We start from the raw sequence: 26,212 nt of genomic DNA, 5'->3' as shown, positions 1-26,212 counted from the left end.
TTGTTCCACTGACAGTAGTTGTTGTTGTTTGTTCCACTGACAGTAGTTGTTGTTGTTTGTTCCACTGACAGACTCAGGTTGTTATTGTCAGTGTCTGACAGCATTATGGAAAGGATCCCTACAGAGATAGACCTTTAGTTTAACCACAAACAGCCGTAATATCACTATCACTCTCCACCAGACTCCAGAGACACAAACACTCATTTTACCTTCAGATCATCGGAACTTCATTCAAAGTGAACAGAAACAGAATAAAACTCATTAAAGCGTCTCTGTTAGTGTTTCCAACAATCACCAACTCTGGTTTGGTGGAAATAAATCCTTAATTCACCGACGTAGATGATAAAAACAGCAGTTTCAGTCGGAGCAGACCGGCTATGGAAACAAACCACAGAGAGGCTGCGATACAACACAGGCAGAGGGAGAGAGACACCATGTGACTCTGTGACTGTATATAGAGAACAGCTGTTAGCTGATATATTAAAGATTTAAATCTCACATATAAACCCGTAGTGGAGGGATGAACCTCGCAGTGTGATATTAGTTCCTCCAGTAAAGGTTCTGAGTACTTCCTCTACCTGGTTCTGTTTCTGCAGAAAGGTCCCACAGTGGACCTTTATTCTGTCAGCACTGTGAACAGCAGGAGCATCAAGCTCCTGGCAGTGAGATCAGGATATCAGACGTCACCGGTTGGCCTTCAAACTAAAAGAATGACAGTTGATCGTTGAGTCTGATTCACAGGTCGTCAAATACTGACGCTGGGAATCTTCTCCGAGCCTCAAACCCAGAGCATCTTTATATCCTTCTGGGCTCTGATTGGTTGTTGTCGTTCTGGCCCGGTGGATTCTTGTAAACACCGTTCTTTCTCCCCAACATTCAGTGACGACGATTAAAATCTAATTTAGTTTTAGTTGTGTGTAAAGTAATGTGAATATTTCCAGCACACGTGTGTGTGTGTGTGTGTGTGTGTGTGTGTGTGTGTGTGTGTGTGTGTGTGTTATAACAATTAAATAAAGAAGCTGCTGAAGGAAAAATATAAAATAAATGATCAGATCAATAACAGATCAGTGGGGTCAGGAAAACACTGAATTTGTCAAAATAAAGAAGCCTACTAAGTCTGTATGATTGTTGTTCAATGATTGGATGTTAAAAGATAATAAAAATACAGAATACGGACAGAGAATTGTATAAAAAGTTATCTAAACAGGAAATAATCGGCTCAAAATTCCTCCAACTTACTGAGTATAATATGAAATATATAATAATATAACTTTATTAATATAGCCGTAAAATATGTCACTGAGTCAGTTTATTGAATGATAGAAAAGGGTTTATTAAGGAAGCTGTTCTAAAGTATGTAAAACATAATAAATACATAAATAAACATAGTATGAGTATTTCTGACAATAAAAACTGAACATTTTCAAAAAGAAATTGACTTTTTGTAACGTTTTTTGGGGCCTGCATTGTTAGATATGGGTATAAAAATGACTGAGGATGCAATCTTAAAGGGTTAAAATGTTTTTCATGTCTCCTGGACTACCACCGAAAACCGCTTTTATTTGGAAATGCACCGCCGGAAGTCTTGTTAAGGGTCGTTTGCGCTGCCTTGACTCTCGCTCCTCGGTGACACATCTCCTCCTCCTCCTCCTCCTCCTCCTCTCCGCTTCGCCATTGTGTGTGTGGAGCTCGGTTGAGTGTTGAGGTCGAGGCAGCCGCAGGGGAACGATGGCGTAGAGTAGAAACAAACAAACAAACAAACAAACAAACAAACAAAACGGACTAACGGGCTCGTTTCTCCTCCATGTTCTTCTCCTTCCTTCCTCCTCCTCCTCCTCCTCCTCCTGCTGACCGTCCGCCGCTCCTGGCCTCACCCATGCAGCAGAGGAGACCCTGGATGGGGACCCACTACATGTGGTGAGTGACTGACCGGCACCGAGCTTTAAACACGCCGACCGCGGAGCCGTTTGTCCGGTAGGAGCCAGCAGCGACTCCCGCTGTGAACTTATGGAGGAAAAAAAGCTGTTGTTACTATTACTAATAATTACTTATCAATAATGTTATCACTTCCTCTCTTTAACCACTCAGGAATTGATTTATAACTATAAAAGAGTGTGTTTTTTTATTTTTAATATAGATCTATATATCTATATATATTAAAATGTAATGAGAAGAACCGCTTCTCGCTGCGGTGCTGTGTGGAGGCTGTGGCCGGGGGAGGGTGCCTGGTGGCCGGACAGGTGGCGGAGAGCAGCCGGTGGTGGCCTGGAGGTCCCGGAGGGTTTTTGTAAACCAGCTGCTGCTCTGACAGCTTGTGTTCACCCGCGGTGATTTATAGTGGCCTGACTGTCAAATGAGCAAAACTCATGCAGGGAAATTATGGAAACTTGTCTTTTATATGGTAATAATGTTGTTTTAGTTGGTTATAGAGAGTTTATGGTGGTCAGTTGTGACTTTTTAAAGGTTTCTGTGCTGTGTGACAGTGTACGCTGTATCACAATATGATTCACAGTTAGTGGGAATGATCCTTTATGGACCATCATTTCATCTTTAACTATTAAAATTATGTTGATGTGGGATTTGTAGGGCTCTCTGCAGCTACAGTACTTTATTATAATGCTTCATTATAGCTGCAGCGTCTGTGATTCTGGGTATTGAACTATTGATCACATGTCGATGAATTGTGCAGGCCTCTCCCAGAAGAGCTCACTGTTCAGTTTGGGGTCACTTTCATATTAGGGACCCCCACATTAGATGCTCACTAGACCACAGACCCCCAATTCGGGAGGATTTGGTCTTAAGGGATCCCCTCTGAGTAATGTTTTTATATTTAGGTTTCAGGATTATAAAGTCTTCAGAGTCAATCAGTGATCAAACTGATCTCTGTAAAGTACAATCAATAAAAACAGCCGGATAAAAGTTAAAATATTCAGTTTCCTGCCCCCCACTGTTGAAAACTATTGATTTAAATCTTCTAAAGAAATGCTTTATAATAGAAATATTAACCAGTAAGCAACATTTTAAAGCTGTTTTCTTGAACCATGAGGAGCGTAATGTAGTTAGTGTAGTATACAGAGTACATTAACCAGTTCATCCTCCTGTGCTGCGGTCTGAGGTTCCTTATCAGCCCGAGACAGACGCTAATATCCACATACAGCTGCAATAAGACTGATGTTGTTCCAGGCTCTATTATTGATTCATCTCTTGTTGACCTTTTCATTTAATTAGCAATCTGTGTAGTTTAAAAACGTCAAAAAAAGATATAAAATGAATGTGAAAACAACTTCAGAGAAAAGCAGCAAAGAAACCAACAAATGTTTGTCAGTTTATCCACCTTTAATCTTACAAACTCTTAAAATAAGAGCAAGAGGGGAAGCAATGTGTCGAAAGGTGTTTACACTGCTCGTGGTGACACAGATCGGCTGCTGGGGGTCAAAGGTCGGCGTGCTGTATGTTTCCTGGTGTGGAGTTCGAGGTTTAAAGGGAAGAATGCGGTCGAGCAGCAGTTTAAAGAGTGGAGCAGGCGGAGTCGAGTGAGAGCGGCAGACTGACAGACGTTCCCTCTGCTCGCAGTACAATCAGCACTTTGTGTGTATTATGTAAGGCTTCGACATTGGACTCACACACACACACACACACACACACACACTCTCTCACACACACACACACACACACACACACACACACACACACACACACACACACACACACACACACACACACGCTGCACTGCGCTCTGATACGAGAGTCCAGGAGGAGGTGTGGAAGACAACAATAGTCACTTCTCTGTGATATCAGTTAGTCAGGGCCTCAATAATCAATAATCAATAATCAATAATCATTGGAGTGTGCAGCCACGCTTGCAGCTCTGTGCTGTAAGCTAAATGCTAACATGGTTAGCAGGTTGAATGTTAGCGACTGTCAGTAAACAAGGAAACAGATAACTGATAAACAGTTGTAGTAAAACTGAATATCATAATATAGAATAACCAGTGATAAACATAATATTTACTCATGGATTGTAAATAAAAAGGTTTTATTTTGGCAGATTTTTGGGATTTTATTTTGCTAATTTAATGTTTAATTCCTCTGAAGAACGAGAGTCGTTCAGTCGGTGTGTTTTCACATCCAACTGCAGAGAGATGAGGACACAGCAGGGACAGAGGAGAGGGACAGACCGGGAGAGGGACAGACCGGGAGAGGGACAGAGGAGAGGGACAGACCGGGAGAGGACAGACCGGGAGAGGGACAGAGGAGAGGGACAGACCGGGAGAGGGACAGACCGGGAGGGGACAGACCGGGAGAGGGACAGACCGGGAGAGGGACAGAGGAGAGGGACAGACCGGGAGAGGACAGAGGAGAGGGACAGAGGAGAGGGACAGACCGGGAGAGGAGAGGGAGGTCGGGGGCATCGTAGAGACAGAATATTTTCAGGTCTAACTCTGTGAGATGGTCAGACAGGAGACAGGTCCCCTGTGTGAAATACTGCTGTGTTCATTGTTATACTATAAATAACAATAACTTGAATTGATTTGTCACATCTGAGGTTAAATTTACCTGGAAATTATTTTGGTTTCATTTTCCCCAAAAAACACAAAAAAACCACCTCAGTCCTTCTTATAAGCCTCAAACAAACAAACAAACAAACAAACAAACAGTTCCCATAAGTTCCATCAGAGCGAGAAGTTGTCGTCATAAACAGAACAACAGACTGACTCATCGATGACTCTGAAAGTTAAAGACGCTCATATCGCAGTTTCTGTTTGAAACGGGAGAAATTCTGTCTGTTTCATGACGAGGAGGCGGCAGAGCTTCTTCTCTGCGAGTAAAAAGTCCACCTTCACTTCCTGGAGTTTCCCTTTAAACACAGCTCACAGTTACCAGCAGCAATAAGGAACAGCTGAGTCACAACTACAGGAACTCTACGACGACTCAGCAACTTCAAAACAAAGAAAATGTCTTAAAGCTTCACTTTAAACAGGTCAGACAGACAGTTAGTGAGACAGACAGACAGTTAGTGAGACAGACAGACAGACAGACTGTTAGTGAGACAGACAGACAGTTAGTGAGACAGACAGACAGACAGACTGTTAGTGAGACAGACAGACAGTTAGTGAGACAGACAGACAGACAGACTGTTAGTGAGACAGACAGACTGTTAGTGAGACAGACAGACAGACAGTTAATGAGACAGAAAGACAGACAGACTGTTAGTGAGACAGACAGACTGTTAGTGAGACAGACAGACATAATAATAATAATATTAATAATAATAATAATAATAACAATAATAATAATAATATTATTAATATTAATAATAATATCAATATTCATAATAATAATAATTATTATAATAATAACAATAATAACAATAATAATAACAATAATAATAATAATAATAACAATAATAATAATAATAATAATAATAATAATAATATAACGTATTCTGTCTCGCTCTCAGACGTCTCTTCTCGTGCACCGATTGGTTTGAGCCGAACAGCCAATCAGAGGGATTCCTCTCACCGTTGCCCTCCGCGCAGTCGGCCGCAGACACGCTTGACGTCACGCTCGTGGCGGGCGGCGGCGGCGGAGGAGGTTGAACCACCATCAGCCGTGAGTTCGATGGTTCGGGGTCAGTGGAGGATTCGGGCCCCGCCCGCCTGCAGAAACCAGGATGAGAGCTTTTGTAATCTGGTTCTGATCTTTTGACATGTTGAAACACGGCTGTGACGCCGGAGTGAGTCCCACCGCTGTGCAGCTGTACGGCAGCGGGACGCAGCTCCTGGTAAAAGCTGCACTGCAGGAGGCATGCTGGGAAAAAAACCAGAAAGAAAGATGGCGGCCGGCCGGCGTGCTGCTGGCTGTCGTCAGGATGACTAAACACTGAATCCTGCTGAGCAAGAACATTCCTGTGAAGGAGGCAGCAGCTGCTCCACACTGATAGTAACACACAGACACTGTCAGTGAAAAGCCACAGGTTCGATCCCCAAGAGGACTTTTTAAAGCTTTTAAAACTCAAATCTGTCATTCGATAACACAAATAAACAGCAGACCTTAAACGCACTCCAACGTTCATACAGAGTGAGTGTTTTATAGAAGAAGGAGATCCAGGTAGCTGAGCTCACCTGGTCATTTGTTTGCGAGGTCATGTGATGATCACAGGGGGTTTGTGTAGCTGTGAGAGCAGAGCTGTAACTCTACACCGGCTCTCACTGTTACTCAGTGGAAAGATATGTGGCTGCACACACCTGACCACTCGCTCCATGACAAAGACTGTGTGTGTGTGTGTGTGTGTTTCCCCACAACTGCAGCGTTTCTCAAACTATTTTTGGACTTTGACTTCATCAGACAGACAGCTGGCAGTGGGGGAGGGTAGATGGGGGGGGGGGTGAAGAAGGGCAACATATTTGAACCTCAGCCAGCTGATCCAAAGTCAGTCTCTGCTGCAAGATGCAGTTTTGATTTGTTAAAATTCAGTTATCGTCTACATCCTCCCCCCTCGTCTCTCTCTCTCTCTCTCTCTCTCTCTCTGTCTGTTCTTATGTCTCTCGCCCCGTCAGTCACCTCTTCACCTCGTCCTCTCTGGGTGTCGGAGCAGATGGCCCCTCCGAGGGGCCCCGAGTGTGGGTTGAAAGAAGTGAAGGAGGAGGGAGAGCTGGTGAATAATCAGATATAAGAGAGAGAGAGAGAGTGTGTGTGTGTGTGTGTGTGTGTGTGTGTGTGTGTGTGTGTGTGTGTCTGTCAGCACTTTCAGACGCCTGTTGGCCGAGTAATCGAGAGGTCACAGGTTCAAATCCCCACCACAGACCAACAGCTGCCTTCATCAGCACTCCTATACACACACACACACACTTTTACTCTGTATTTTGGTGTTATGTTACTTTCTATCACTGAGTCTGGGGCCTTTAATTGTTATAGTGTGTGTGTGTGTGTGTGTGTGTGTGTGTGTGTGTGTGTGTGTGTGTGTGTGTGTGTGTGTGTTGTCTGGGAGGAAGTGAAACTGAAAGTGAGCTCACACTAAATGTCAGTTGAAAAACCCCAAACCATGAGACGCTGTGTGGGTGAACCAGCTGCTACAGAGCAAACTGTTAAATAATAGATAATGTTTACAGTTTAGACACTGTTTATTGATTATAGATTATTGATTGAATCAGCTACATAAAGAACAGACTTTATACACTGAGAAAACTTTATTCTTTCAGTTTGTTGTTGCTGTAAAATTTTAAAATAATTCTTCCCGTCAGACGAGAAAAAGGGGAAGATTATTTCTCAGAATAAAAAACAAAAACATCTCGCGGGACTCTTAGGAGCAGTGACGTGTGTGTGGTGTGTGTGTGTGTGTGTGTGTGTGTGTGAGAGTGTGTGTGTGTGTGAGAGAGAGTGTGTGTGTGTGTGAGTGTGTGTGTGTGTGTGTGTGTGTGTGTGTGTGTGTGAGAGAGTGTGTGTGTGTGTGAGAGTGTTTGATTGTGTGTGTGTGTGTGTGTGTGTAAGAGGTGTGTGTGTGTGTGTGTGTGTGTGTGTGAGAGGTGTGTGTGTGTGTGTGTGTGTGTGTGGAGGTGTGTGTGTGTGTGTGTGTAAACGTGTGTGTGTGTGTGTTGTCAGGAAGGAAGTCGGCTGTTTCCTGTGTTTTGTCGCTCAGGGAGTCAGAAGGTGTCGTGCTCTCACCCAATCAGCTGACTGCGGCTCACATGGGAGCAGGTCAGCTGACCCACACACACACACACTCTCGTCAGTGTGTGTGTGTGTGTGTGTGTGTGAGGAAGTCGCTCAGCTTCCAGGAAACCTGTGACCTGTACATCCCGCCGACGTTACGTGTCGTCAGTCGTGTACCTGCTGTCTGCAGACGAGGAGGTTGCGGGTTTGCTCAGAGGCACCTGTGCAGCCGCCTGAGGGGGTTTCGAACGCTGACTCTCATCTTTCTGTTTCTCTCTGACGGCTTTTTGGGGGAGTTTGGGGGAGTGATTGTAAATCCCCTTGACACACATTTGTGACATTAGAGGCTGATGAAGCTGCTTTCTTAAACAAATAACTCAAGAGTATTTAAGTTAAATATTCTTTAAATGTTAAATAATTAAATTTTGTGGAGACACAAATATAATTTATTTATATACTGAAATAAAAAAGAACACATTGATACAATATCGTCTGTCCGATAACAGCTGATAACAGCGACCGATGTGTCGGTTGTGAACACACTGGTTGTTACATCACCAGACTCCCTTTAAAAAATCACACGTTTAGAGATCTGCTGAGAGAGAAACAACTTTATAAACTTTATGAAACATTTTCTACGATAAATTCTTATTTATTTGGTTCTTTTTGTAAATTCTGCAGACGTTATTCGTGAAGTTATTTCTTTATTTTGGTAAAAAAATTACAAAGATTATATAAAAATCTGCCTTTTTTTAATCGTCCCTGAAGTTTTGTCCATTCAGCTGAAATCTTCCCGCCGTCGTTCTCTGAACTGTTTCTGTCTCCACAGATTTATGTCGGGTAACGGCGTGAAGCGGAAACTGGGTGAGGATGATGACGGTTTGGAGGAAGACCGGCGCCCTCTGGCGGTCGGCGGGATGTCGCAGGCGTCCTACACGCTGCAGCGCCAGACGGTCCTCAACATGTCCCTCATGAAGCTGTACGGGCCGCGGATGGGCGCCGACCTCGGCCTGCAGCGCCGAGTCCTCATCAACAACATCATCCGCCGCATCCACGACGACTTCAGGCAGGAAGGAGGCGTCGGCGCTCTCTTCTTCTCTGCTGCGCCGCCTGTCGACGGCGGCGGCGGCGCCCACGAGGACGAGAGCTACCGACAACCTCCGCCTCCTCCCCTCCTCCTTCAGCATCCTGTCCTCGCCGCTGTCGGGACTGACGACGGCACTCGACTCCTGCCTGACTCCCGCCTCGCTGCTGGAGGAGGACCTTCCCATGTTCTTCACCCTGCCGCCCTCCTCCTCCTCCTCCTCCTCTTCCTCCTCCACCCACCACCTGCACCACTCCCCGAGGCCGCCACCACCGCCGCCCTCGCCCTCGCCGTCACCCAAAGACAGCTTCTCCTCGGCGCTAGAGGAGATCGAAGAACTCTGTCCTTCCTCTTCGTCTTCCTCCTCCAGCCCGCCGCCACCTCCTCCTGCTCGGGTTCTGTTTGATGTCGTTGTGAAGGAGGAGGGGCGGGGCTTCCAGGAGGTGGCGAGCAGGTTGGAGAAACCTCCTCCTCCTCCTCCTCCTCCGTCGTCGTCTTCATCGGGCTCCTTCCTGACTGACTTTACGCTGGACGACGTCCTCTTCACAGACATCGACACCTCCATGTACGACCTCGGCCCCTGCCCGGCCCCGTCGGGAGCGCCGCCATCCAAGACGGCCCCGGTCGTGATGGCCGACGACCTCGTGCGGTCGATGTCCGGGTACGGCCCGGCGGGCGGCGGCGCTCAGAACCAGCCCTTTAAGATGGACCTGGCGGAGCTGGACCACATCATGGAGGTGCTGGTGGGCAGCTGAGAGACGCTCGCTCGCTTTTTATAGCGTTTGTTTTTGTACAGTTTTAAAGTCGGAGGACGTCACGCGGGTTCGATTCCCGAGCCGACCCGCCGCCCGTTAGCATCCAGCTACTGGTCGATGGCTCATCGTCACACAACGTCAGTGTTTGGCTAAAGCTAAGCTAACCACTTACATTCCTTTTATAGGACCACAGACCCACAGCCACCCTTCCTAAGCCCCGCCCCTTCTCGCTCTGTGCTCCAATCACAGTTGAGCAAACCTCGGTCAACTTCCTGTACTTGGACGTGCTACGTGCTACGTGCTAGGCTAAAACACGAACACATTACGCTAACATTAGCTAACTTCAGATGACAGAGGTCACGTTATTTTTTTATTAGCTAACAAACGGAGATGAACCGATGTTTTTATTGTTGTTATTTATTGGCCCTTTTTTTGTGCCACGGAAACAAATAAATCTACAAAGATCGGCTCATCCTCGCTAGCGTTTAAATAAAATACAAACAGCGTGAAGTAGCGTCCCGAGAATTGTAAGAAACTTTTCTAACGTCGGATCGTGTTTTTACGTCGATAGCGTTTACGAGAAAAAACAAAACAAAACAAAAAAAACCCGATTCAGTGCCTTTCCGAACCGCCATCGCGCCGCTGAACGCGAGTTTCATTCCACATCGCAGCTTAATTACCTAAAAATTCATCGACATCGGAGTTTTACTAATGTGAAAGTCTTTTTAAAGAGAAACAGGATGTGTGTGAATGTTTAAATGTTTTTGTTGTTTTCTTTTAATTTGATCTTTAAATGTTTTTTTTTTTTTCGGACTTATTTCAGCTGTTTTCTCGCAGCGGACGTTTTTTTAGCTTGTTTGTCGCTTAACGATTTCCTGTCGCACTTCGGACCGCACTGATTGGTCGGTTGGTACAATGTGTCACTGTTGCTAGGTAACGGAGAAAAATCTCATTGGTTGAGTTAAACCTCGACACGGAAGTTAGCACGTTGGCTAACTGGGAATCAAATGAGCTCAAATAAATTAATATTAATAAAAATATAACTTTATTGATTAATGTTTATGGCGTTTTAGGTAACTAGCCTAGTGTGGCTGTTATTAATTATTATATAACTAAAATATTTACTTCTAGTTCAATAAGTGGAAAATAATAACGTACGTATGTTTTAGCTAGTAGCCAACAAAGTCAAAGCTAACTAGCAGAACTTGTTTATTATTAGTTTTACAGGCTAGGCATTCGTTAGCCTCTGTGCTAGCTCGTATTTTGGGGAAAATAAAACAATTTATTTAAACAATTAATTTAAATATTCGTAGAATAAACTGAAGCCACGTAGCGAGCTAACCTTTAATTACGAGCTAATCTTTGTATTTTAATACGGACACTTTATTTCTTCCAGCTAAAGGAAGTTTTTAAGGAATAGTTTTTAATTATATTTATAAGTAAATATACTTTTAATTTACTGTGGTTAGCCTAGCTTAGCATAAAGCCTGGAAGCAGGGTTAAAACTGACTCTGTAGAAAGTTAATTTATTAGTTTAAGTTTAATTACATGAACAGTAGATTAAAAACAGTAATTAGTAGTTTTACAAGCTCTATTGTCCTGAAGCCTCATCGTATTATTATTAACTTATCGTAATTATATTTACCTAAAACCTGTCGCACTCACTTTTATCTCCGTTTTAACTCAACCAATGAAATTATTTCCTACTAAAATTAAAAGTTTAAAGAGCTGAAGTGCGAGCCGGAGTAAGAACCGGCTCAGTTTTAACGAGGTTAAATTGCCATAATGGAGGTACGACTGCGACGCTATGAATTATTTATTATCTCTCAGCTCTAGTGTGTATTTATTGTAACTCTGGACACTAATATTGAGGTTTGTACAGATCGTGAAATGTTTTCTTTTAAAGGATAAATCCACCAAAAAACTCGACGCCTGAGCTGAACAGACGAAATGTTGTAAACGTTAAACTCAGAGGACATTTTTTTTGGTGGAAAAGTCTTTTTTTTAAATACAGTGTAATATATATTTTAGGATTTCAGCGATGCAAACGCCACCAATTCGACCTCTGCCTACAGCTCTAGAGTGTGTGTGTGTGTGTGTGTGTGAGGATAAACAGCCAGTATAAATCTTTGTTTTTACTTTGTTTGTTTGTTTGTTTGTTTATTTGAACCAGGCTTGTTGCTGACTGATGCCTCCCTGTATATCTCGTTCATTGAAGGTCTTGGAGTTATTGTATATTGATCAGATTGATCAGTTATGTCCTGATAGCTGAATCCAGACCTGCATGCTCTCCTGTGTCTCCACCTGCTGGTCAGAAGATGCAACAGCAGGTTGTCCCAAAGTCCCCATTACACACTAACTGTACTCAGTATGTCTTTATAAAGTCTATTTTTATATATACGTGTGTCTTTCTAGTAGTTTGGTACAAATCTTCATACTTTACAGTTTTATACACAAATTGCAACTTTACAATTGAACTTCACAAAGTGACAGAAAAACATAATTTATAAGATGAAATACTTTTTTTTTTTTGTCTTCCAATATCTCCCTGGTGCTTTCTTTTACAATTTAATTACTTTTTTTGTTACAGCTTTGAGTTAAAAATCATAAAGTTTATTTAATTCTGTCACATTTGTGCTGTAGATCAGTGTGTAGTGCAGCAGTGGGACACAGTGACGTTTATAAACTGATCAAATACAAACATCAATTAAACATTAATCCAACTTCAACGGCATTCAAACACATTTTTAGATTTAATTCAGTGCAGTTATTTTTACTGGCTCCTGCTCTTTGATGTTTTTCAGAGAACGAACAAATGAATGAAAGATTTTTTTACACTTTTCATCATCAAACCAAATGTTGTTTCTTTCTTTTATTGGACGTCAGCAGAAGGATGAAGTTGTGTTTCTCTGACTCTGTGCCTTGTCTGATGCAATATTCTTTAGATTATATTTGAATGTTTGAAGAGGATTCAGCTCTGATGGGGGGGGGGGTCCCGCTTTAGTAATTTTATTTTCTACATTAAATGAAAATGATCTAATCTTCGTCTTTGTCGTTTATTTCTTATCTTCATTTCTTACAGAAGCGGAAAACTGAAACACAATACGTTTTTAAACTGAGATCTTGAGTTAATTATCTTAATTAGTTATCTTATCTTCACTCTGTATGTACGGAGGCTGGAGAGTGTCTGAATTATTACGTTTCTGTAAGTTTGTATGGAAGCTCATTTCTGCCAATATAATTATAAAAATAAAAAAATATTAAAATTATAAGAAACTTTATTAAAATAATGACTGTGATACTAAATCAATATTTTGAGAATGTTTCTCATAACTTTTAATAAGTTAAACTTACATTTTTTTAGACCTGTGAAAATCATATTTAATAATAAAACTTTTTTTTAATCATTAATACATTTTTAAAAACTTGAATCCTAAACAAAGATGTCTGTAAAGTATCGCCATCACTAGCTGTGATCAACTGCCCAGTGTTTGGTTTGTGTCCATCAGAAGAGGACCCGTCTCATTCTAAAGTAACAAAAACACAACAAGTCTTATTTCCAGGTGATTAAACACTAAAAGGAAACAAACCTATGAATATTATATTTCATTAAACTTTGTGTCTGAAAGAAACAGAAACAAGCAGAGAAGATAACTATTTTAATTTCTTGTGTACACTAAAAGTAAAATTTACACACTTATAGTCTCAAAAGAACCTGGGCATGCACAATAACCTTTTGACAGGCTCTTCAAGTGATTCAGTTTTTTTCCATAGGAATTTTCCCGTACATTTTACAGTCCATAGTTTAACTGTACACAGTCTAAAGCCACAGTGAACTATGATTACATCCATTTCATCTTTACAATGTGCAAAATCCTCCTGGGAGACGGGGCTGACAGTAGTATGAGCAAAAAACAACAAACAAACAAATAAGAGCTGCAAAAAAAAAAAAAAAAAAAAAAAAGCACTTCATATTAGGATCAGTGTTCATAACCCGACACGTGGAAGCAGAAATTGGTCCCTTAATTCCCTTCTGATGTGAGTCGACCTTCACTGCCGAGAAACTTTTAAGTGGTTTTAACCCCCAAAAAAAGTCCCATTTGTACCCCCAAAGAAAAACCGAAAACAAACACAGAGACAGAGACAGAGAGAGAGAGAGACACAGAGAGAGAGAGAGAGAGAGACAGAGACAGAGAGAGAGAGAGAGAGAGAGACAGAGACACAGAGAGAGAATCTCATGGAATACATCTGGAATAAAAATAAAAGTGAGAACTCGGATTGTCCAGTAGTTCCTCAAACTGAAGCATAAAACAGTCACCCTGCGCTGTAGAGACTGTGGATGGACTCTGTGTGTGTGGGGGGGGGCACGGGGGGGGGTTGGACATCATTTATAATAAAAAGCGACATTAAATTACAAAAAGAAAAAGACTTGGCGGGTTAAAATCTACAGACTGCAGGTAAAAACTAAGGCCTTTAAACACAACAGGGGGACGAAACATTCAGCTGGATTTTGCAGGCAGTGTGGTTTCAAGTCGATAAATATATATTTATATATATTTATAGAGATTTTATAATATATGTATATAAATGTATTAATTTAAACTCGTCGTACATATATTCCACTTCAGTTTAATTCTTCAGCCAGTGTTTTCCTTCACAGACAGACACGGACACACTCCCACCACAGAGACGTAAAATCATCCTCCGGAAATCATTCAGAATTAAAAACAAACAAAACAAATAAAAATAAAAAAGGAAAATAAACATTTAATCCCTGATTATATACACGGTGATTCTTCTAGATATGAACACACTTCTAAACCTTCCTCTATAAATTATCAGCTCTATAAATTAATGATCTCCTATCCTGTTAAAGGTGCTCCCTCTTCGTCCTCCTCCTCCTCCTCCTCCTCGCCGTTTCCCGTTGTCAGAAATACTTTTATTTTTAAAAAAGTTGGAAAACTGAAGCGCAAATTAAAAAAAAACAACTAAAAAACAAGAAATACGAGTGAAAGCGAGGAACTAAACCGCAGCAAGAGAACGAAAGAGAAAAAGACGATAACTTTATAAAATGGACCGAGTCTGGTGGGCGGGGCTAACTGGGCGGGGTGATGTCAGTGTAAGGAGAGGGGGGCGGGGCTTCAGTCCGGCGTGGCCTGGGAGCTGAGCGGCGTCAGCGTGGCGGGAAACATCAGCACTTTGGCCTGCATGAAGGAAAGATCCGGCAGGCCGGCGATCACTTTGGCCGCCTCCTCGCTCAGATTCTCTTCTTTCCTCGGCTTCCTGTCGAAAAAAGGAAGTGACAAAAACACGGCAGGCGTTAAAGATCAGAGCGCACGCCGTTTAAATAACACACCGTTACCGTGCTGCCCTCCGACCCGCTGACCTGGTCGAGGTGCTCGTCTTCTCCATGGTGGACATCAGGCGGGCGAAGGCATCCGCCACCCGACTGCCGGAGCTGCCGGGGTCCAGCTTGGCCGTCGTCAGCTCGTACAGCTCGGGGTCGACGCCTGAACACGAGAAACAAGAAGAGGTCACGGATCTGTCAGAACCTCGAACCTCCGAACTGCAGCTGCTGATTCACGTTCCTCGTAAATAAATCAAGAACATTTCTGCTTCTTCTGGACTGAACACAGATAAATAGGAGATTTAAAATCATATTTAAACTGCTGTTTTTATCGTCTACGTCAGTGAATTAAGGATTTATTTCCACCAAACCAGAGTTGGTGATTGTTGGAAACACTAACAGAGACGCTTTTAATGAGTTTATTCTGTTTCTGTCCACTTTAATGAAGTTCTGATGATCTGAAGGTAAAATGAGTGTTTGTGTCTCTGGAGTCTGGTGGAGAGTGATAGTGATATTACGGCTGTTTGTGGTTAAACTAAAGGTCTATCTCTGTAGGGATCCTTTCCATAATGCTGTCAGACACTGACAATAACAACCCGAGTCAACTTTCAGTGGACGGACTTTAACAGGTGCAGTTCTGGTGGTTTATTTAGTTTCAGTTTGAGGTTTTATGATCGTCTTCTAGGTGGGCAGTAGCACCCATTGTTTTGGTCTGATTTTTGTTATTATTTTTTACGTTTGGATGATTATTTAAGATCTAAAGTCTGAAGACGTGAACACAAGTTATATTCACAGAGCTTCAGTCTCTGATAAACAGCCTCGTGCTGCATTAGAAAACAACCAAAGAGCTGAAACACTGAATTTATCTAGAAAGAAGTCTGTTTGGTTGTTAAAGCCTTTTAAAATACATAATAAAGAGAGAACCGTATAAAAAGTTTCTAAAGATATCAGGAAAAGTCACTGTTGGTGTTAACTGTAGTTTATCAGCTGCTCTGCAGTGAATACGTCACTTACTCAGGGGTCTTAGAAACGGGGTCTCTTAGGGAAAAGGATTAGGAACCACTGACTTCCTGCAGTAGGAAACAAACACTTTGGATCATTCTCATCTCATTAAACGTTCTGGATCGGAACGTACGTCGAGTACTTGTTCCTGTAGTCTCCCACAGACGAGCGTTACGGGTGAGGGGCAGAGGATGGGAGGTTAAGTTAAAGAGGGGGAGGAAGGGGGGGGGATGGAGGTCGTGAGCAGCTGCTGACCTGGGATGGAGGGTGAGCTGGTGGAGCCTGAATCCTCCACAGGACCAAAGAAATCCAGGTTTAACAGAGACGAGCCTCCGCTCGCTGCGCAGCCGGGGGGGCGGCCGAGGTTAACAAACACAGACAGAGACAAAGAGAGAGAGAGAGAAGAAACCAGAAACATGCAGCGGTGTCAGTGATCAGAGAGCAGCTACATGAGAACTGTTAGACTGCTTTGGTTTCTACACTTGGATGGTACAAGTCTTCATGCAGAGCCGCCATAAACACGGTTAAAGGAAAGATCCACCGCCAGCGGCTGAAAACGCCGACTGGCTTTCAACTGCAAACTACAGATTCATAATTGTGTTATTTATTAGACATTCCCTAAATTTAAAAGGGTTCCAAATGTTCGATTATTACCGGTATTGTAACTTAAAAGTGAGGCGTTCCCCGACTTCCTCTGCTGCCTGTGGACTGATTTCTGTCTCTCTATGTAGGGATGAGGGTCAAAGGTTGTGACCTTTATGCCCCGAGTGCCTTCTCTCTCCGCTTCCCTACAGTGCGCAACACTAGCTAACGTTCGCTTATAAATGGAGTCCACTAACCACCGACACCCACAAGCTGCTCATCTAGAGTTCTCCAACAGCCAAAGGAAAGTTATTTGTTCATTTTACTATCGATTGATTGATCAGTTGAGCACCAATTATACTTTCCCACGTCAGAGTGACAGGATTTAGATTTTATGCCTTCCTGCCCCAGTAAACATCGTCAGTGTTACAGTGTTTAATGTGGATTTTTCCTTTAATGAAAACGGTTTTCAAGGTTCCTACAAACTGTTAATAATGTGACGTCTTCAGGCTCAGACAGGATGTGAGAATACCACCAGCCACATGCTGCAGACACGTTTCCACCAACTCCTCCTAACATCTGATCGGCTGTGAATCAGCGGCAGTGGCTGGTGAATTGTCAACAGACAGGAAACACTACGAGGGTTAGGAAGGTGTGACGGATACGAGGCGAAAGCGAGCAGCGGTGGGGGGGGGTCAGAGGGGCGGCGGCAGGTGGGGGTCACCTACCGTCCAGAGGGTTGGTAAGGCCACTGCTGCTCCAGTCAAACTGGACGGGTGGGAGCGCCTCCTGTTGGAGGAGAGAGAGCAATCAGTCAGGACCAGTTCACTCTCTCACACTCTCACACTTTCCTCCTGTTGATAAAAACTACAGCGAGCAGCTTTTTTTTAAATAACATTTAAAAATAAAACTACATATCTGCGTCTTCAGGAGGAACCAGCGGGGAAGTCTAAAGTAATCGAGTACAGACGGACTAACGCATTGTTTCTGTCGACAATAAGAAAAATAAGTAACACAAGCCTTTAGACAAGATGTGAGACAATCATCTAATTAAAACGTGTCAGTAGAAGTTAACTTTGAGGTCCCACCTGGACCGTGTCCGAGGGACAGGAGCTTTTCTCTGGAGCCAGCGGAGGCGCCTGGGCTATAGAGGCGATCATTTCTGCTGCAGAGACGGGCTTCACAGGCTCTTTGGTTGGTTCCAGCATCCCCTACAAACCACAGAGAGACTCTTCAGACACACGTTAACAACAACACTAACAATCTCAAGACTGTGAGAAAGCCTCGTTTCTGGGAAATGAGTCTTATTTTCTGTCTAAAATAATGTTTTTGTATTAGAAAAGTAATCTTATTTTAAGGAAATGAATGAATTGTCTTAATGAGATATTACAGCACAAACAATAGTAAAAACACTTCTAGTTTTAGGAAAATATCAGCTTGAATTGGCAGATTTCTTTGCTCAATCCAATAAATGTTGATTATATTTCAGAATATTTGGCTTCTAGACGCGCTGTTCTCGCCGCGTACGAAGCGTTGAATGAAGGTTTGTGCGGCACTGACTGACTCACCAGGCTGGCGGCGTACATGGGCACGATGACCGGCTGCTTCTTCTGTCCTGTGAACAGCTGCAGGCATTAAAGCAACAGGTTAGAAAACTCACACACATCCTGCTGCCGAGTTAAAAACACACAGAAAAGAATTTTTACGAAGAGAAGTAAGCTTGATGTCGCCGTCCCTGACGGCTGCCAGCAGAGGTTAATAAAGGTCACAGATTACTGGATGAGTCATTAAATCTCTTCTAAAAATACACTTAGAAGGGTCTATTTAATAGAAATAATTAGAATTTAAAAGGTTTTTAAATGTCTTTCTCTGTGTTCCAGCTGAATCAGCGAGCCATCAGGGGACACAGCGTCCAGCGGGGGACACAGCGTCCAGCGGGGGACTCACAATGTTTCGGGTGTCGATGCCCAGGCAGCAGAGTAGTGCTTTGTTGCAGTAGGAGCCGCCCCACTGGTATCTGAGGCCGAACGCCTCGTGGATGTCCTGAAGCTGCATCCACACGCCGCCACGCACGGACCTGCAACAACCAATGAGACGCAGCGGAGTCAAAGACAGCCAACGTTCATACAGAGTGAAAACCGTTAATTAGAGCCGATAGTCGATGTGAAGAGTCTTCGTTGACGTCCTAACAGACAGAAAGGTGGAGCAGTCTGAACCGACAGCGGCTGTAATTACTGAGAGAAACCTGCAGCAACGTCAGACGAAGAAGTTCTCTGACAGTTCGATCAGTGTGACTCACCGCCAGTGTCGAGTTGAAGCTACTTCCTGTTTGCCTCAACAACTGTGACTAGAAAGTCATTTTAAACTAGTTACTGAGGGAACGCATCATTACTTACTATGTTATATACTCTGATAACAACAATATTCATTATTAGAATAAAGCCAAAGTATGACTTGTTTGTCTGTTGGATCCTTTGGAAGTTACTGATGCTGTTTCATTAAACTGCTAGTCCTGTACGACCACCACACAGTACGAGCTGCCGTCACGTCATTGAGGCCGAACAGGGAACAGCAGACTCGTTTAAAGCTGGAAATAAATATACTAAACTTAAATCTTAACAGTTCTCAGTCAGTTGGACCTTTTTTAAAGGATTGGAAACACTTCTTTAAATGGCCCACTGAGGAGGCTCAGACTCACCTGTTGCCTGGCGACCTCGCCTCCTCCTCGGCTCCTGGCTGCGGTTTGTCCCCTGGAGGTCCCAGCAGGATCTTCAGGGACGCCACCTCGTCCTCCACGGAGGGGACGGCCGTCTGAGGGAAGCTGCTCTGAAACAGCTTTTCCAGACGGCTCGACAGCGACGCCTGCGGAGAGCACGGCAGCCGATTACTCACGCACAAACACTTTCACATTGTCCACACGGGGAGATTTTTAACTTCATATCTCCTTTGGACATTAACTGTTATCATCTAAAGAGCGATCTGTACTCAGGAACCTCTCTGTTACAGGCTCATGAATAAACTGAGGCTGCAGCTCAAACGTGAATCCAGGAATTTTTCTCCCATCGGGCCTCAAACTCTCAGTAATTCATGATGTTAACGTCCAGATTCCCGGGTCGAGCCTGCGGAAAGGTCTGAAAGAGCCGATAGTTTCACAGCTGCTTTTTACTGAGAGTGGAGAGTTGAGGTCATTGTGTTTTTAGATGGAGATAGACGTGTATCTGCTTTAACTTCTGTATTTTTTACATCCAGCGTTCCCAACTCGTGGCACTGTGCTGCTGCTCTGACTAAAAACTAAAAATCTGCACTACAACAGAAGAGGACAATTTAAATGTTATTTAAAAGGACCAGTATTACCAGGGGACCTCTTGTGATTTACAAATTACCCTCATCTGTGTTTCGTGCGCCACTTCTGCGTGGAATAGTCTGTATTTTACTCTAATTTACTGAAATTTTTCCCGGTCAGCGTGTTAATGAAGCTACCGCTGTCACAGGTGTAGATAAACACATCTCTCTCAATATAAAGCTGCACACACGGTTTCTGCTGCTGTGTGCTGCTGGCAGGTATTTAATAAAGTCAAAAAGGAAAGAATCTGACACCCAGCAGATATAAAAATGTTGTGATGTTGGAGAGCTCAGTGTGTGTTTGCACCTCTGCTAACTAAAGCCAAGCAAACTGTGGCGTTTGCTCTCTCTGCCGTTTTCATTACGGTCCAATCTGTGTGGAGAAAAGCCTGAAACTCACACTGATATTGATCTGTGGGAGGTTTAGATGCAGCACTTCTTCCACTGTCGCTCCACGTAAAAATACACAGAAATATCGATTCACACGGGACCAATATAATCATTACGATATCACAAATATGGCGCTAATTTGAAGTGGACTTTTATACTCATAAATATAAATTATGGCAGGTTTGCACAGGATTAAGATCACAGACGACCTGTGATCACATGATGTTCCTAATAAAAGCAGTCAGGTGTGAATAGGACTCAAGGTGAAACCCTGGAGGGTCTGCCTGGTTAGTGCGGTTCTTACAGGCTGATGTGAAACCAGAAACTGCTTTAAAAAGAGTCTCAAAGGAACCAAACTACAGGCGTGTTTACGCTCTTAAAGAGTAACTGCACCCAGTCTAATAATCCGAACCTGTCCTGTTAGCTTGCGATGCTTTGTACGACACTGCTCACCACACCCAGCGGTGGCGTTGGCAGAGAGACGACACCTTTTAGCTGTTTTCACTCCTCCCAAACTGTAACAGGGTCCACTCTTGAGACAATCTCTGTTAGAGGAGGATAATACCAGCTCAGTGTGGACGGAGAGAAGAGGATCTTTAATCTGTTTGAGTGTCAGCGTTACACCTCAGACGGTTTCACACTTTTAACCCAGTTTCCTGCTGGTTGTGACACTGGTGGTTAAACTGGAACAGGAGGTTCCTGTGTTACCGTTACAGCTGTGAATGAGTCGGAGGCTCATCACCAATCTGAGTTCATCTGATAGGAATGTACTTTAAATACCTGCACAGGTCTCATCCTGAGGGCAGAGTGTGTCACACACCCAGACGGTTGGACCTGAACCGCCTCATTTCAGGTTCTTTTGTTATTGGTAAAGTTAGCTTTAAAGGGTCAGTTAATGTTTAATACAAACAGTGGAAGCTGCTGTGACTCAGCTGAATATGAACAAACAACCAGGAACTGATTTTAAAAATAACTTCCTCTTTTTGGGTCTCGTCTGGTTTTACAAATGTTATTGTAAAAGTATTTATTTGTCAGTGATGAGTACTGAAAGATAGTAATTAGTTTACTTCTGTCAAAAGTAACTGGATTACTTTAGCACTTACTGAATATAAAAGTAATTTGGTAGAGGAGAAAGTAACTTCTGTGTTACTTTTAAACGTCAGGAACCTTGTATGTATTCAGTTATTAATACTCCTGACCAACAGAGGGCAGCAACAACTCGTATTCCTGCCTGTAAACTACACTTATTGTGAGGAGGACTTAATAGAAGAAGATATTAACCGAGCTTTGCTACAGCAGTTCATTAATAAATAATTATATGAAATCATAAACCGGGGAAATCCCCGCGATACGCTGAGACCTGCTGCGTTTGTCTGCAGTCGTCCACCATGTTCAGGTTAGACAGAAGTAACGAGCAGATTATCTGAAGGTCCATTAAATAAGCTGGACTCTAGTAAGCGTGGGCGTTGTGGCTGCTCTAACCTGTTAACATTCACACGTTGGTTCTGTAAAGCTCCACATAAATAAACTTAAGTTAGACGATGGTTTCACCTCTGCAGCCTTGAAGTGTCTGACCACTTTATTTCCCACAGTTCTTACCGACTGTCTGTCTGTCCTGTAGTCTTCCTCGCTGATTGCAGGAGGTTCACTTTCATGCCACTCGTCCTCTTCCTCCTCCTCCTCCTCGTCCTTCTCCTCCACGCCCTCCTCCCCTCTGCTCTCTGTAGGAGGAGCGACGCTCTGCTCCGTGCTGAACGCCGCCCACGACTCCCCCTCCACCTGCTGGTCCCCAAAGGCGCTCCACCCTGCGTCTGCCTCACCGTCCGCGGGTTCAGCGGCCGAGCTGAAATTCCCAAAACTGTCACTGACGGGGAAGTCCGCAAACTCGCCTCTTTCCTCCCCCTCGTTTCCACCGCTGTTAAATTTGGGGGAGTTAAAGTCACCAAAGTCGTCTTCGTCCTTGGTGTTTGTAGCTTCCTGTGCAGGCGGCGAGCTGTGCGACCTGCTCTGCTCCTGCTGGACGTCCAGCTGGTCGAAATCGGCGAAGCCCTGACCGCCGAATGAGCCGGCGTCTCCAAAGTCCCCAAAGTCCTCGTCCTCGTCGTCCTCTGCCAGCTGGCTGTGGTCGGCGGGCGTGGCAGGCTCCCCTTGGAGTGGTGGAGAGGGCACAGAGCCCGTGGTGCTCATGTCACCGTACTCCTCTAGAGCGTCTGTCGACAGCGGCCGGCCGAACGAAGTCTCCGTCTCCGTTTCCGTCTCGGTGTCGTTACCGGAGCCCTTCTCCTCCGAATGTTCCGCCTCGGCTGCGTCGGGCGAGAGGTCGTTTTCGCTGCAGCCCGCTTTGGAGTCGTCCCCGTCGTCTACGTCCACCCCGTTCAGAGCGAGGGGCTCGTTAGTGCAAACTGCCTCTGAGGCCAAGTGCTCCGGTGCAAAGGCTACGTCCCTTTGTTGAGAGTCAGCGTCTGAGTGAGAGCCCCGGTCCGTGTTGCACGAGCCGTCCGGGGCCTCAGCGGGAACAGAAATGGAATCAGAGCCGGGCGTGTTGGGTCCAGTTCTGTTTGTGTCCCTGACATTGTCCTCTGAAGTCGTTCCCTGTGCTATATTACAGTGCTCGAGGTGGCAGGCAGCCTCCGTCAGCCAGCTACCCCCCGTGGGGTTGTTTGAGTCCTCGTTTGCCGTCTGGCTGAGGTGTCCTTCAGTATTGGAAAAAGCAGCAAAGTCTGCGAAATCGTCCTCTGGGCTGCCGACAGGGACGCTGCCCGTGTCCTCAGTGGACGTTCCTTTTATATGAGAGTGGACAGAATTCTGTGAGGAAGGGCTTCCCTGAACGTCAAAGGTTGCAAACCCATTTGTTAGCACCTCGGTGCCTCTGCCGTTGCAATCAGCAGGCTCGCCGCCGGCTGTGTCGCTCGCCGGAATATCCGGGGAGCTGGACAGGACCTTTTTCATGTCAGTTCTTTCTGAGGGACTGCTGCCCAGGTGGCTCCCTGGCATCACGCCATTAGCCTTGGACAGCTCGTTATTGGGGCCGTGGGTGCCGTTGGAGGAGCTGTGGCTGAACGCCGTCACCCCTCTGTTGTTGAGGAGCTCCGGCGGGGAGGTGGCGGTCAGAGCTTGGGTCTGGTTGAAAGTGGTCGGGGTGTCGAACTCCGTGAAGCTGATGCTGTTCGGGACGCCGGAGAAGGTGCCGAAGTCTCCGAACTCGCTGTCCTCTTCCTCGGCGCCTTCCTCCATCGGGGGCGGAGAGGAAGAGTATATGCGGATGACATCTGGCTCCATGATTCTCTGGCAATCAACGAATCCTCCTGGCTACACCTGAGACAGCGAGACAAAAAGAGACGCAATCAGACACAAATAATCTGTCACAGCAGAGAGATTAATGAAAACACATTCTGGTTTCATAAATAAAGAAGTAAATAAATAAAGAATAAATAAGGACAGCTCTCAGTGGTGCTCCACAACCAATTAGCTCGATGTGTGGTTTGAGCTGAAGCAGAAATTGAATTACTGAAGCACTAAAAGAGGACAGATTGGCATCAGACTGACAGCAATAAGAGTGTTAATGAGAAACCGGAGCTGTAACAACAGAAACGTTGACGGCTCACGTCAGTCTGCTTCTGACTTATAAACTTCTTCATGTGATGTTTCCACTGAGCCAACAAACAACCTCAGGGCGGCAGAGAAACACGGTCCGTATCTTTTTTTACATCTGCTATCGTTCCTCTGACTCTCAGTTAGCCCGCTCGCATGAAACAGAGACGTTATCATCGTTTCCTTGTCCAAACACTGTGAACATGCCCTCTGTAAACTTCCTGGATGAGCTTCAGAAGTTTTTCAGGATTATGCTTCTGAAAACAGGGTATAGGTTTGTTAAATGCTTTATTTTATGGGTTTAATGTCGTCTTAAATTGCTGTTCAGTTAATTGAATTAGTTGTGTGCTTTAAAAACAATAAACGGCTCCATTTAAACATATAAAGACTTCACACCACATCGTCTGTCTGGTTTCTTTAATGTGCAGGGCTGTCGTCTAATAGAGAAGAGTCTTAAAAGACCCACTTTTCATTAGTTGTTGTGTTTCAACAGACTTTTCACTGTTGAATGGACTAACAGCCACTGGCCACTGACTCTACCCAGACTGAGGGGAGGTTCGTTCACACTATTACTTTACTGTTAGCATTTAAATTAATATCATAACCGTGCTACCGACCAGTCGACTGGTTCCTGTTTTATAATCAGTGAACAGCTTTGGACTGTTGCTCTGACAGAAAACTGTTTGAAGATGTCGCCTCGGGCTTTAGGAAACAGTAATCTGCTCTGTTTTTTACTAATATCTGATTTTTTTTACAGCTGAAACATATAATCAATTAAAAGGTCCAGTGTGTAATCAGGAATTTACTAAATGTTCCTCCACAACTTTCTGCTATTAAAATAAAGATTACATCTGGACTTCTACCTGAAAGAGGAAACCCTGTTTGCATTCTCAACCACCGACGGGAGCCGTGGGCGGCGTCTGCAGAGTGTGTGTGTGTGTGTGAGTGTGTGTGTGTGTGTGAGTGTGTGTGTGAGTGTGTGTGTTTGCTTTGTTGGCCTTATCTGGCAGAATACCTGGGAGCAGGTAGTTTACACCCAGCCAGACTACAGACACGCAAGTCCAGAAAGACGAGTTAACAACGAAGGAACCGGCTGAACGTTTGTTCCCCAGGAAACCAAACACCTGATCACCCCCCCTCCCTTTAAGAGCCAGCTGTAGATCCTCAGGTGGGGTACACCTGTCCCAAAGTCAAGGCTTCAATCTGAAAGGACCCCTCGGCTTTGGGACGACCTGCACAAGGACACACGGTTTAATGTTTAATGATGAGTTTAAAGGTTTAAATAAAGTTTACTATCAGTGTCTCTGCTGAGCTTTAAACTTATTAATCTACCAGCAAACATTAAACGTTACCTGTTAAAGACAGCTGTGTGTCTCACTACCTTCCAGGAGTTCACCTGGCTGCACACGGAGTCCCTCACTCACCTGTTTCAGGTGAATACAGGAGGCTAGCTGGCGTTAGCTCAGGGGAAACCCAGCAGCTGGATCCGTCTGACCCGAAGCTAACGGCTAGCATTCACTAGCAGCTATCTAATTAAAGGCCGAGGCAGCCCGCAGGAGCTAACTTAGCTTTAGCTCGTCAGCTGATTTAGTTTGTTGACACTTTGTTCATCAACAACAACAACAACAACAACACGGTCAACTCAGGTGTGCTCGTGAAAGCAAACTCCTCCGGAGACAGGTGAGGGAGAAGTTAGCTAACTACGCAGCTAGCTAACACTTAACGACAACAACTAGCATCTGTTAGCCGTTAGCCGTTAGCCCCGTTAGCTCCGTTAGCTCCTGTTAGCCCCATTAGCCCCGTTAGCTCCGTTAGCCCTGTTAGCCCCGTTAGCCCCGTTAGCCGTTAGCCCCGTTAGCCGTTAGCCGTTAGCCTCTCTCCATCCAGCAGCTCTGGCGGACAGCAGGTGTCTCCGGTAGCGGCGGGAAACCGTGGAGCTCACCGTCAGATGCTGTCCGCTGGGGTCCATGGTGAGTCAGCGGCGGTTAGTGTCCGGGCTTTGTCGGGCTGAAGCCGGCTGAGCGGCGCAGGACGGCGGGAAGTGGAGCCCCGACTGAAGGTTGAGTCCGCCGGCTGCTGCTACCCTGCCTCAATGTCACCCAGCATGCACCGCGGCCGGGGGCAGCGCGGCTCTCTGCTGTTTGTTTCCTCCGAAAGTTTCCATCTTTAACAGGTAACAGCCCCCCCCCCCCCACTGTGTCCACTGCTCTCTAACACCTGGCTTTATTATCACAGGGTTAACATACAGCATTCTGTAAGTCTTTATAATGAGAAACTTTCTCAAAATAATGAGAAACTTTATCAAAATAATGAGAAACTTTATCAAAATAATGAGAAACTTTATCAAAATAAGGAGAAACTTTATCAAAATAATGAGAAACTATCTCAAAATAATGAGAAACTTTATCAAAATAATGAGAAACTTTATCAAAATAATGAGAAGCTTTATCAAAATAATGAGAAACT

At 44.5% G+C, this 26,212-nt stretch overlaps 1 protein-coding gene and 1 pseudogene across 3 annotated transcripts; one reads left to right on the top strand and one right to left on the bottom strand.

Annotated features, from left to right (window-relative positions):
* Positions 1 to 1,615: 1,615 nt before the first annotated feature.
* LOC127355495 (SERTA domain-containing protein 2-like) lies at positions 1,616 to 12,532 on the top strand (annotated as a pseudogene).
* A 604-nt stretch (positions 12,533 to 13,136) lies between these two features.
* aftpha (aftiphilin a) lies at positions 13,137 to 25,856 on the bottom strand. Of its 3 annotated transcripts, XM_051386396.1 has the most exons (11): positions 25,099 to 25,511; positions 24,762 to 24,978; positions 21,755 to 23,470; positions 19,122 to 19,285; positions 18,371 to 18,500; positions 17,992 to 18,048; positions 17,512 to 17,634; positions 17,152 to 17,212; positions 16,097 to 16,180; positions 14,879 to 15,002; positions 13,137 to 14,775 (listed from the first exon to the last, which is right to left on the bottom strand). In XM_051386396.1, exons 3-11 carry the CDS (start codon positions 23,432 to 23,434, stop codon positions 14,634 to 14,636), a joined length of 2,565 nt encoding a protein of 854 aa, XP_051242356.1. In that variant the 5' UTR covers positions 23,435 to 23,470; positions 24,762 to 24,978; positions 25,099 to 25,511; the 3' UTR covers positions 13,137 to 14,633. The 3 variants fall into 3 exon arrangements, with proteins under 3 accessions (XP_051242356.1, XP_051242355.1, XP_051242357.1); XM_051386395.1 differs by lacking the exons at positions 24,762 to 24,978; positions 25,099 to 25,511 and adding an exon at positions 25,689 to 25,856; XM_051386397.1 differs by lacking the exons at positions 16,097 to 16,180; positions 24,762 to 24,978; positions 25,099 to 25,511 and adding an exon at positions 25,689 to 25,856.
* Positions 25,857 to 26,212: the final 356 nt, after the last annotated feature.

This window comes from Dicentrarchus labrax, unplaced genomic scaffold (assembly GCF_905237075.1).
Source record: "Dicentrarchus labrax unplaced genomic scaffold, dlabrax2021, whole genome shotgun sequence".
NCBI classification, from domain to species: domain Eukaryota; kingdom Metazoa; phylum Chordata; class Actinopteri; family Moronidae; genus Dicentrarchus; species Dicentrarchus labrax.
Note: the sequence above shows the minus strand (reverse complement) of the source record. Positions and strands in the feature narration are given on the sequence as shown.

Coding starts and splice junctions, on each gene's coding strand:
- aftpha (XM_051386395.1), bottom strand. CDS start 23,434: ATGGAGCCAGATGTCATCCGCATATACTCTTCCTCTCCGCCCCCGATG. Junction 17,635..17,991: donor CCATGTACGCCGCCAGCCTG/GTGAGTCAGTCA, acceptor TGTGGTTTGTAG/GGGATGCTGGAACCAACCAA. Junction 14,776..14,878: donor AAGACGAGCACCTCGACCAG/GTCAGCGGGTCG, acceptor TTTTTTCGACAG/GAAGCCGAGGAAAGAAGAGA.